General features: G+C 46.2%; 1 protein-coding gene across 1 annotated transcript; it reads left to right on the top strand.

The window, feature by feature from the left end:
• The first annotated feature begins 3,057 nt into the window (after positions 1 to 3,057).
• LOC117050908 (proproteinase E-like) lies at positions 3,058 to 9,782 on the top strand. The gene is given in 8 exon segments (XM_033156855.1): positions 3,058 to 3,120; positions 3,579 to 3,598; positions 4,370 to 4,504; positions 6,056 to 6,110; positions 6,112 to 6,178; positions 7,245 to 7,387; positions 8,934 to 9,086; positions 9,729 to 9,782. Coding segments are annotated over 8 exon segments (690 nt in total).
• Positions 9,783 to 12,394: the final 2,612 nt, after the last annotated feature.

Raw genomic sequence — 12,394 nt, 5'->3', positions numbered from 1 at the left:
TAAAAAAAAAAAAAGTTTAGGGGAACTCTCATTGTGACTCAAGAAAAACACCAATTTATAGTTCAAACCAGGAAAAATAAATACCGGTACAGTAAATGGTAAAAAGTAGTGTAGTATCTTGGTTTAAAAACAGCCCTGTTTATGAACTATTTGGTTTATGAACTCTGCAAAACTGGAAGTAGTGTCTTCTTGGTTTGTGAACTTTACCTCAGTCTAAGAACGGAATTCAAACGGCGGAAGGGCACCAGCGGCAGGAGGCCTCATTAGGGAAAGCGCGCCTCGGTTTAAGAACGGATTTGGTTTCAGAAAAGACTTCTGGAACAGATTAAGTTCGTAAACCAAGGTACCACTGTACAAAGATTCACAAAATGTTTAGGGGTATGCGTACCCCCCAGAAAAAAGCACTGTAAATTTGTAATAAAGACATTTAAAGCAGTAATTCAGGAATTGCAGGGGGTTGGACTAGATCAGTGTTTTTCAACCACTGTTCCGCGGCACACTAGTGTGCCGCGAGATTTTGCCTGGTGTTCCGTGGGAAAAATTGAAAAATTCGAAAGATTTGTGTTTATTTGATTCCTATTCAAGAGAATTACTTTATATATAGTCAATATAGGCACAGAGTTAAATTTTTTAACATTTTCTAATGGTGGTGTGCCTCGTGATTTTTTTCATGAAACAAGTGTGCCTTTGCCCAAAAAAGGTTGAAAAACACTGGACTAGATGACACTTGTCCCTATAATATAATATAATATAAGAATAAAAATTAGACAGGCCCCTTTGTACTGAAACCTCCCTCTTCCAGCAAGTCTTTTAAGGAGTTGTTTCTGGTTGGTTAAAAAAAAAAAAAGACTATCTTATTTTAGAAAGAAAGAAAAAGGGAGAAGAAGCACATTTTGTGATTTCTGCTCTGCTACAACCTTGGCATTCTGGGGCTGAAATTAAGCCCCCGATGGCAGGAGTGTGGGAATCCAAGATCCGCTTTCTCCTTCTGTCGTAAGAGCTGGAAAAAATAAAAATTATTTTTCCACAAAGGTGAAACGCCCTTGAGAAGGAGAACAGGTGTCTGGGGCAGCTAGAATCTGTTAACAATTAACCCTTGTTCAAAAAGAGACATTTTTTGCACAAGGCAGCACTAGCCCCAACGCCACGTTCTCAAGGAGCTGATAAAAGTCAGGTGAAGGCCAAGGCTGGCTGCAAGACCTTGATTGATGGCCGGCTGGCTGCAGGCTACGGAAAATGATCTGCAAATAATTTTCGCCCTCTCTCACTTTGGAAACTCTTTGGGTTTTCCTTCTAACCCGGGTGTGAAATGAGCATACTGGTGCTAAAGGGATTGGGTCATACAATTTATTCCTGCGTTGCAGGGGGTTGGACTAGATGTCCCTTGGCAGTCATGACCCAGTTGGGGGCAATGAGGGTGCCCCCCGCAGGTGTGACGGAATTCGCCATCCTTCTCGTACTGGAGGGAGATCTGTGGGGAGGGAAGAGAGGCGGCGGGGAAGGGATTAAGACACCATCATAGACACAGATCTGTGAAGGGGATCAGAATATACTGTACAGTGACAACGGTCAGGTAAGCCTGATCTTTATTCAACTGTTGCAACAGGGTCCCCACTCACCACATGCAGGAGGGAGGAGGAACCCAGAACAATGGTGTGCAAGGCCCTACAGTGGTGCCCCGCTAGACGAAAATAATTCGTTCTGCGAAAATTTTCGTCTAGCGGGTTTTTCGTCTTGCGGAGCGGCAATGACAGCCGCGCTCCGCAAAACGAAAAAAAAAAAAAAAAGACGAAAATTTTTCGTCTTGCGAGGCAGCCCCATAGACTTTTTCGTCTTGCGGGGCAGCCTTCCGCTAGACGAATGCCTTCGTCTAGCGAGTTTTTCGTCTTGCGAGGCATTCGTCTAGCGGGGTACCACTGTATATATATACTCTGAGTAAAGGTAAAGGTTCCCCTGTCCATTATGTCCAGTTGTGTGACGACTCTGGGGTTGCGGCGCTCATCTTGCTCTATAGGCCGAGGGAGCCGGCGTTTGTCCGCAGACAGCTTCCAGGTCATGTGGCAGCATGACTAAGCTGCTTCTGGCGAACCAGAGCAGCACACAGAAACGCTATTTACCTTCCCACTGGAGCGCTACCTATTTATCTACTTGCAACTTGACGTGCTTTCGAACTGCTACCGTATTTTGCAGCGTATAAGACGACTGGGCGTATAAGACGACCCCCAACTTTTCCAGTTAAAATATAGAGTTTAAGATATACTCGACTGCAGATTCTCCACCCGGCGTATAAGATGACCCTCAACTTTTGAGAAGATTTCCCTGGATTAAAAAGTAGTCTTAGATGCCAGAATATGCAGTAGGTGGGCAGGAGGAGCTCACCCCATCGCAGGGATTCGAACCACCGACCTTCTGATCAGCAAGCCCTAGGCTCAGTGGTTTAGACCACAGCGCCACCCGCATCCCCATGTACTCTGAGTAGGGTGAGCATTGGATAGGAGCCAGTGAGTATTTTACGCCATTGAATGCCAAAAGTTTGGAGATACTCCTCTAATTAAGTGGTATATAAGTTGTGTTGCTCTAAATGTGGAACAAGAGAATGGAAGGAGAAGCAGCTTCTTTACCTGCCAAGGCCAGCTGTAAGGGATGCCATCTTCACCATTCACCACCCTGGCATTGGGGGTGTAGATGGGCGTTCCACAACTGACCGGTCCACTTTCCCTCAGACCATGTGGTAGGCCGGACTATATTTTTTGGGGAAAAATGAACTAATTCCTATGCCCCACAAATAAACCAGAGATGCATTTTACATGCAAAGCTGCGGCGGCCATTTTAGGTTAGGGCACTGGAGCCTTAAAGAGCATTCTCCCCCACCCGAGTCCCAAAATTACCCAGTCCCAAAATCACGCACCCCAGTGACACAATTCCCTCAGAGCTGGTCTTACTCAGTGCGACCTCTCAGGCATGCCTCCCGCTCAGTGTTTTTTTTTCTCGGCACATTCGAAGCTGCGGCGGCCATTTTAGGTGAGGGCACAGGCATTGTTGCTCTGGCCAGGTCTGATGACGCCATCAGGCAAACCGCCTTTCTGTTGGATGCTGTTGGAGTCTTCATTCCTTTTACTGGTGAGGTGTAATAGGCGCACCAGTTTTTTTGGCCTTTATTCTATATTTTAGGCATGACAGGTGTGGTTTTTTTAATTTTTATGATGCCAGATGCTTCCTTGATGTTCATGTTACGCTTTGTACTAATTTGATGCGCTTTGGTCCAGCAGTTACGGAGAACATCCGTGTCCGCCGTGAACACAAAGGGAACATTTATATATAGAGATATAGAGATATATAGATAGATATATAGATATATATATATAGAGAGAGAGAGAGAGAGAGAGAGAGATTATTAAGTCACAAAACACCCCACTGGCTCTGAAGCTTTCCTCATTTCAAAGCCTACCTTTGACGGAGGTTTGATTCAGCAGATAGCGCCACAGAAGATGGAGTCCAGGCAACAGGCATGCTCTGGCCAGCCCTACCACTAGCCAGGTGGCAGATTCTGGGTGGCAAGCTTCTAACGCCGGGTTTAGAACGGTGCCCACTGCATCTCGTAAGCTCTCTCGTGGGCAGTAAGGGGTGGGCACTGGGGTGTGGGGGTGCTAGTTCACAGGCAGAAGGAGCTGGTTGCCTTTTGGACAGGTGAACCGGTCCATCTCGTATTCCATCGGTTTCCATCAGGGATGCAGGTGAAATGAGATGGTCATGCCTCATAATGCCTTGGTCAGACCCCACCTGAAGTCCTGTGTCCACTTCTGGGCCCACCACAGTTTAGGGAGGGCATGGAGAAGCTGGAAGGTGTGCAGGGAAGAGCAACCAGGATGATGGAGGGTCTGGAAACCAAGAAGGGTCTGGAGTTGGGTACGTTTAGACTGGATAAGAGGAGACTGAGAGCCACTTTCAAATATCTGACAGGTTGCCATGTGGGAAACAGAGCAAGCTTGTGTCTCGCTGCTCCGGAGTATAGGACCCGAACCAATGGATTAAGATTGCAAGAAAGGAATTTCCAAATAAATCTTAGGAAGACCTTTATTGATGGGGAAAGCTGTTCTACAGTGGAACGGTCTCTCTCGAGAGGTGGTGGACTCTCCTTCACTAGCTGCAATCTGAAGAAGTGTGCATGCATTTCAAAGAAATCTGAAGAAGTGTGCATGCACACGAAAGCTCATACCAAGAACAAACTTAGTTGGTCTCTAAGGTGCTACTGGAAGGATTTTTGTTTTGTTTTGTTTTGTTTTGACTATGGCAGACCAACACGGCTACCTACCTGTAACTGCAAGCTCTTAAATGGCCTCTTCTCTGTGTTTCTCCTACACTCTCACAGCAAATCCCGGACGTATCAGGTTGTGGTAGGTGAATATGACATGGATGCGGAAGAAGGCAATGAGCAGCGCATTCCTGTGAACTCCGATGACATCTTTGTGCACCCCAAATGGTTCTCCATCTGTGCTGCTTGCGGGTAAGTGAGCTGTGGCCCTTTATAATAATATTATAATAATTTTATTATTTATACCCCACCCATCTGGCTGGCCTTTTCCAGCCACTCTGGGTGGTTCCCAACAGAACACTAAAAACAGAATAAAACTTCAAACATTAAAAACTGGCTCCATCTTGGGGGTGGTCTGGTCCACTCCTCTTTACCCATGCCTATGGCTTTAAATAATCTATGGCCTGAGAAACTGGGAGGGAGAGGACTGTTATTATGACGACTATTTTATTATTAGCCTATCCGGCTGAATGCTTTTTATTATGGCTTTATTATGTTTTCATCACTGGTTTTCTGCAATGTGTTTTTAATGTTGTACACCGCCCTGGGATCTTCTGATAAACAACGCTATATAAATTGAATTAATGATGATGGTAATGTGTGTTTTTAGGAAAAAAATCTGCTTTAAAAAAGAAATTCAAACGGTGCATAAATTAAATGAAATAAATAAATAAACCCATCTCCAGTCCGGCACCAGCATTCTGGGCCAGCTGAAGCTTCAGGGCAAGACCCTCATCAGTTGCCCCTTGGGACTGGTGGGTTGGAAGCCAGGGAGCCGACCAGCAGGTGGCACCAGAGTCAATGACAGGCAGAGCCAGCTCAGTTATATTTTTCTCCCCATCCTCCTCCTCCTCCTCCTTTCGGAGTATACAGTGGTACCTTGGTTCTCAAACGCCTTGGTACTCAAATGTATTGGTTCTCAAACGCTTTGGTTCCCAAACGCCAAAAACTGAGAAGTGTTCCGGTTTTTGAACGTTTTTCGGAAGCTGAACGTCCAATGCGGCTGCCGACTATTGTTTCCAAGGAGCCTGCACCAATCAGAAGCTGCACTTTGGTTTTCAAACATTTCGGAAGTCAAACGGACTTCCAGAATGGATTAAGTTTGGCGCTTTTGTTTTTTCTGTTTATTTTGCATTTTTTTGGCTTTTTCGGTTCATTTGTTTTTGTGACTGTGTGGAACCCAGTTCAGCTACTGATTGATTGATTGATTGTGTGACTGCGGAAATGGATGAAAGCCCCCCATCCAAACAATGACTATCATCAGTGCAGGTAAGGGGGGGGGAATTCTATCATGTACGATACTGTTTTATTTATTTTATAGTACAGCACGTTGATTATTGCTTTTGTTTTATGGATCGATGGTCTCGTTAGATAATAAAATTCATGTTAAATGGCTGTTTTAGGGGTTGTTTTTAAAAGTCTGGAACGGATTAATCCATTTTGCATTACTTTCTATGGGAAAGCAAGCCTTGGTTTTGGACCGCTTTAGTTTTGGAACGGACTTCCGGAACGGATTAACTTTGAGAACCAAGGTACCACTGTACTAAGGAAGAGGAGGAGAGGCAGGGCCATTCTTTGACCCAGATGTCAGAAGGCAGGCCAGTGGGTCTGGACGAACTGAAGCTGGTGGGGGCAGAACTGCATTTGCCCATATGGACTGGCCTGGGCTGCCCCACCAAAACAGCACCCTCTTGACTCACTCTCTCTCTCTCTCTCCTGCTTGCCTCCGTCCACCCTGTCCAGCAACGACATCGCCCTGATGAAGCTGAGCAACACGGTGCAGCTGGGGTGCCTCCCCCCCCCCCGCAGGGGAAGTGTTGCCTAATGATTACCCCTGTTACATCAGCGCCTGGGGACGGCTGTACAGTAAGTGGTTCCGCCCTTATCTGAAGGGGGCCTGGAGAGGGAGGGTTTTAAACAGAGGCCAGCAGTTTTAAAAAAAACAACACAGAGGATGGGTGACCATTTGTACATCGCAAGAGGGTTAGAATAGATGACCCTTGGGGATCTTTTCCAACAGTTCTACGGTGCACATATATAAACAAGTTCTGCGTCCTCGGGGAGGCCAGTGGCGCTCCTATCTTTTTGTACAGAGTGGAATGGGATTTTGGTTTAGGGGGACAGGCTCAAGGCCGAAGCACCTGCTTTTCTTTCTTTCTTTCTTTCTTTCTTTCTTTCTTTCTTTTCGTAAAAGTGGGCTTTTTTTATAACAATTTATTAATTTCCCTAAAAACCCATAAAAGAATAAAAGATAACAACAACATTTTTTTTAAAGTAAAAATTAAAAATTAGAAAACAGGGAAAAAATAACATCAAAAATAAATTTTATTTGACTCCCCTCCACTCCCCCTCTTGGTTTCATGCACATCCATAAAACCTTATATTCTTCACAATACAATTTTAAACCTTCATCTTAATACAAGCGACATTTAAAAGTTATGCTGATGTCAAAATCAATACACAAAGCTCAAAAGATATGCATTAAACATTTAGGCCCTACCCCTTTTTAAAATTCAAAGTCCTTTCTTTCTTGGGTTTCAAGTTATCTAATTTATCCTGCATAGTTCCAAAGTATGCGTACCCCTGCATATCCCCAGAAAAAAGCACTGTGCATATATATCCATGTTTGTTAACTGATGTGGTTAAGCAATTAAAAAAAAACTTAGACTGAGTTTTAGCACACATGAAAAACTTAAAACAAATCCTTATTTCCTGATGAATAGCCTGTGGACTATAATGTAACTTAAATAGAAAACTAACTTTAGAAAGATCTTTCCTCCAAAAGCATTTTATTTTAAAAATCCAATTAAAATTAAAATTAAAAAATCCAGTTTAAATTTAAAATAATCCAATTTATTTGATTTTTTATTTTTTTAAAAATCACTGATTTTTATCCACCCTGACCCCTGACCAACTGTGCCTTCCTTCTCAGCAAACGGCCCCCTTCCTTCCAAACTCCAGCAGGCCATTCTTCCAGTGGTGGACAATGAACACTGCAACCAGAAGGACTGGTGGGGAGGTGTCATCCGGAAAAACATGATCTGCGCCGGAGGAGACATCCGCGCCGGCTGCAACGTAAGTCCGGGGAGGAAATGGGAGTTTGGGCCCTTGGAAAACGGAGGAACAAGAGTCTTGAGAAGGTGCCTTCAGGGCTAGCAGATGTGCTGTGGCATCCAGCCCTCTAGATGTGGCCGTCGAGCGCCAGTGTAGCGTAGTGGTTAGAGCATCGGACTGAGACCTGGGAGAGAGCCGAGTTCAAATCCTCCCCCCCCCCACTCCATCTAGGCAGGAAGCTGTCAGTGGGTGACCTTGGGGACCAGCCACTCGCTCTCAGCCTCATGGGGCGATTATCGAGAGGACAAGACAGGGAGGAAGAGAAGACTGTAAGCGGAGAAGCTACATTGCAGCTAGGAAGACAACCTTGTGCGGAATACTCTGTTCTTGAGGTTAAAACCATGTCCAAACACTTGTCAAAAGCTTTCACTTGCAGAAGGTAAAAAGCAAATAGTAAAGTTTAAGGAGCGCCAAACGTTGTTAGGTGGCACCCAGCCCACCCCATTCCCCTCACAGAGCTACAATTCCCAGAGAAGTTTAATAAGCAATCCTTCTTCCCGGGAAACTCTGGGAACTGTATCTCAGGGAGAGGACTACAGTGGTACCTTGGATCTCAAACTTAATCCGTTCCGGACGTCTCTTCCAAAATCAAAGCGTTCCAAAACCAAGGCGCGCTTTCCCATAGAAAGGAATGCAAAATGGATTAATCCGTTCCAGACTTTGAAAAAAACAGCCACTTAACATGAATTTTACTATCTAACAAGACCATTGATCCATAAAATGAAAGCAATAATCAATGTACTTTACTAAAAAATCAATCAATCAGTAGCTGAAATGAGTTCCACACAGTCACAGAAACAAATGAACCAAAAAGGCCTCGAAAACAAAAACGCAAAATAAACGGCAAAAACAAAAGCGCCAAACTTAATCCGTTTGACTTCTGAAATGTTTGAAAACCAAGGCGCAGCTTCTGATTGGTGCAGGCATCCTGGAAACGATAGCCGACAGCCGCACTGGACATTCGGCTTCCAAAAAACATTTGAAAACCGGAACACTTACTTCTGGGTTTTCAGCGTTTGAGAACCAAAGCATTTGAGTACCAAGGTACCACTGTATAAGGTCAGTGACCTTAACAAACTACAGTTCCCAGCGAATCGTGAAAGCCCATGTTCGTAAGGTCGTGAATTTAAGCCGCACTTTAACTTTTCACTGTCGTAATTGGGGGGGGGGGGAGTGTGGCTTATATTCAGGTTAATACGGTATAGCGGGTAAGCATGTATACTCCCTATGAGCAAACTTATTTTTCTGAGCGGGGCCTGATTTAGCGAAAACAGCATTGCCTTTGCAAAAAAGGGGGGACTCCCTGGGAGAGCCTCAAGTTTCAAAGAAGTGCAAAGTATCTAGGGGTGGGACTTCGGTTCAGGGTAGTAGCTGACGGGGGCCGCATCCTGAGCAGAATCTCCTCCTCCAGCGCTTTCATCGTACAGCTTATTTCCAATCGCAGAGTTGTAGAGGGACACTCAACGGTCATCTAGCGCCCCCCCCCATTTTTTGCTGCATTTTCCAGGGTGACTCCGGCGGCCCCCTGAACTGCAAGGCCGCTGACGGGAGATGGGAGGTCCATGGGATCGCTAGCTTTGTCTCCGCCTTGGGATGCAACGCCCTGAAGAAACCCACCGTCTTCACCCGGGTCTCCGATTTCGAGACCTGGATCCAGGAAGTAAGTGGTTGCGAAGGAGACCCAGCCAGTGGCTCCCATGCTTGGAAGCACATTTCGGGATGGCGGGGTGACAATCGAAAATAATTTGGGAGGGCCCCCTTTCCAAAGCTTTCTTTTCCTCCCAAACCCCTGGATCTGAAATCAAAACAGCGTTTGCACGCAAGTACTTAGCCCCAGATTATCCAAGCAAGGCCTTCCTTGGGGCCAAGGTCTTCCTAGAATAGATCTGTAGAGTTGGGAATAGGAACATGGATGAAGCTGCCCTATACAGAGTCAGACCAATGGTCAATTCAGCTCAGTATTGTCTGCATTGACCTGCAGGTTCAGGCAGGAAGTTCTTCCTAGCCATGCCTGGAGCCTTCTGCATGCCAGGCAGATGCTCTGCCCCTGAGCTTCAGGCTCTTCCATTCAAAGGTTTACTTGGGAGTAAGAACTGGGAGGTTACTGGAGGGCGTTTTTGTCGGTGCCCCACGAAGCCCCTAACCATTGCAAGTGATGGTTGAATCATTATTCTTACTAAAATCATTTTTATTCAAATATCAGCAGACCTTCCCAGTGTCCCTATTTTGCAGGGACAGTCCCGTATTTACAGAAGCTGTCCCGGTTTCTGATTTGATCCCGGAATGTCCCGCTTTCCCTCAGAACACCCCTATTTTCACCTGTGAACACTTGTCCTTTGACAAGCTGCCCAGCTGAATTTCCCTCGCCTGTAATTTGATGCTATAATTTATACCCAGCCTCTAATTCTACAGGGGTAGAAAGGGGAGGTTTGAACCAAGAATGTCCATCTTCCCCCCTGCCTCTCCTTGGCCCCTGCTGATCCCACCCTCTCGCCCCATTACCTGGAAACCTCCCCTTTCTACCCCTGCAGTGTTGTGGTCCTGGATAAAGTCACACACCTGCTGCTGTTTTTTGGGAAGGTCTTGGTAGTCGGCGGAGTTGGCATACCGGCCTTCTTGTTTTTCACTGGGCGAATTGTCCTCGATCGCCCCGAGTTCAAATGCCCCGTCCTCAACTACTATTGGCTGCCCACTCTGGTATATGTAACTGTGCCCATTTCTTGGGACTTCGCCTTTTCTCTCTCAATCTCTCTCTTTTTCCTGGCCCATGATGTAAGCAAAAACCTGCTCTTATTCCCTTATGGGATACATAAGAGCCCCTTGTGGGTTCTTCATCGGTAGGAGAATACAACAGAGGCCAACCAAGAGAAGATTGAGAAGCAAAGTCTTTATTTTTCGCTGTTGCAACAGGGTCCTTCCTCTCAGGCAGGAGAACAAAGAAGGAACCCAGAACAAACGCTTGCCCGCTCTTATAAAGACATTTCAAAAATCCCTCCTGGAGTCCAGGCCAACCTCCCAGATACATCACACCTACATCACAAATTGGGAGGGTTGTAGAAGATGCAATCCACCAGGCAGGGCGAGTAGGTGGAGGCGTTGAATGTCTGGAGGGAGAAAGCAGGAAACATGCTCTAATGACAGGGCAACTCAATTTACCCCCCAGCAAAGCAGAATCCATTTTGAACACTGGCAGAAGTCAGTGATGGTATAGGAGCAGGGAGACCTGGGTTTAGATCGCTGAGGAGCCAGTCCTTTTCGGACTCACCTTAGTTTAATAACTTACCTCACACTTTCGGCCTTCCTTACCTCTCTCCTCCCCGCCCCCCCCCCCAACTTACTTCAATATTCTCTACTGAACGTACCTCACAGCCTATTGCATGAGTAAGATACCACCACAAAATTAAGTACTGTATTTTCCGGTGTATAAGACGACTTTTTGATCCAGGAAAATCAAAAGAATCTGCGATTTCCACATATGGCGGAGGGAGCTCAAAAAAGGCCGTGGCCGCATCCCCGCCGTTGCTGCCCGCCCAGAGGCATCTGCGGCTTCTGATTCGCTGCAGGACCTTCCTGCAGCCCAACCAAAAGCCGCGCCACCGGTACATACAGTATACAAATGTCCAACAATTAAAACCCCATCATGGCTCCACCAGCAAGAAGAAAGAAACCTGAAGCCAGTTTCAAACTTAAAGTTGTAAACTTTGCCATGGAACATAATAACTGCGCTGCTGCAAGACAATATGGAGTAGCAGAAAAGATGGTTCGGGACTGGTGTGCGTTGGAAGAGGGGTAGTCTTATATGGCGAGTATATCCCAAACTCTATATTTTAACTGGAAAAGTTGGGGGTCATCTTATACACCGGAAAATACGGTACAGAACTGTTGGGATGCGGGTGGCACTGCGTTAAACCACAGAGCCTAGGGTTTGCCGATCAGAAGGTTGGTGGTTTGAATCCCCGTGAAGGGGTGAGCTCCTGCTACCCAGTCCCAGCTCCTCCCTACCTAGCAGTTCGAAAGCACATCAAAGTGCAAGTAGATAAATAGGTACCGCTCCGGCAGGAAGGTAAACAGTTTTTCCGTGTGCTGCTCTGGTTTATGTTGTGTGATTTCAACCTTAAGCAGCTGAAGGCTAGCCAGTTGAAACTGCACATGTTAATGCAGGCTCTGGGACGCTCTCCTGAAATCTCACAGGCTTCCAGAGCTGCCATGTTGAGAGGGCCTTAGTCCCTTCCCCACCTTGCAGCAAGGTAGAGCGCAATCCAGCGGCGGACCTGGTGCAAGAAGAGCTTTTAAGCCCTTCTCAGGGCTTCGATTCTGGGGTGCTCACGCCGCAAGATCTTGCAGGGCTGTCCGAGTTCCCGAAAGATCTTACGTGAGGATCCCTAAGTATCCAGAGCCAGTGTGGCTTCCCCCTCAAGCAAGATAAAGAACTTATAAGAAGATATTCTTGCACCATGTCACGTGGGTTCTGGGTTCCATTTCTGTTACCCGTGTCCCTTGCCAACACATATAAAAACATAATAAAACATATCATTATGTTATATTGTAAATAATAATAATAATAATAATAAATTAAATCCCATGCAGAGGACCGCAGGGCCTGGTGACAGTGAGTCAGGTCAAATAGCAGTGGCCAGAGGAGGAATGACCCCCCGGAGGAGAGCAGAGAGAAGAAACGGCATGGTGCATCTGCAACAGCGCAACCGGACGCTTTCATCTGCCCCTGCTACAACAAAACATGTCTCTCCTGTATCTGTCTCTACAGCCACAGCAGCCTCTGCAATCTTCCAACATGTCAGGACCGCCTTGCGGTTGCTCACGAGTAAACAGGCAGGAGCCAGGCCTGTTTCTATACAGTTTTATTGTACAACTATTTACAATGCAGAGCTGTGAAAACATGACTGTCTCAGTCGCTAGCAGAATCCGGGAGTGCCGGTTTCCGGCTACGTTGCCAACAAAAGAACTTTG

Source organism: Lacerta agilis, chromosome 8, assembly GCF_009819535.1.
Source record: "Lacerta agilis isolate rLacAgi1 chromosome 8, rLacAgi1.pri, whole genome shotgun sequence".
NCBI classification, from domain to species: Eukaryota; Metazoa; Chordata; class Lepidosauria; order Squamata; family Lacertidae; genus Lacerta; species Lacerta agilis.
Note: the sequence above shows the minus strand (reverse complement) of the source record. Positions and strands in the feature narration are given on the sequence as shown.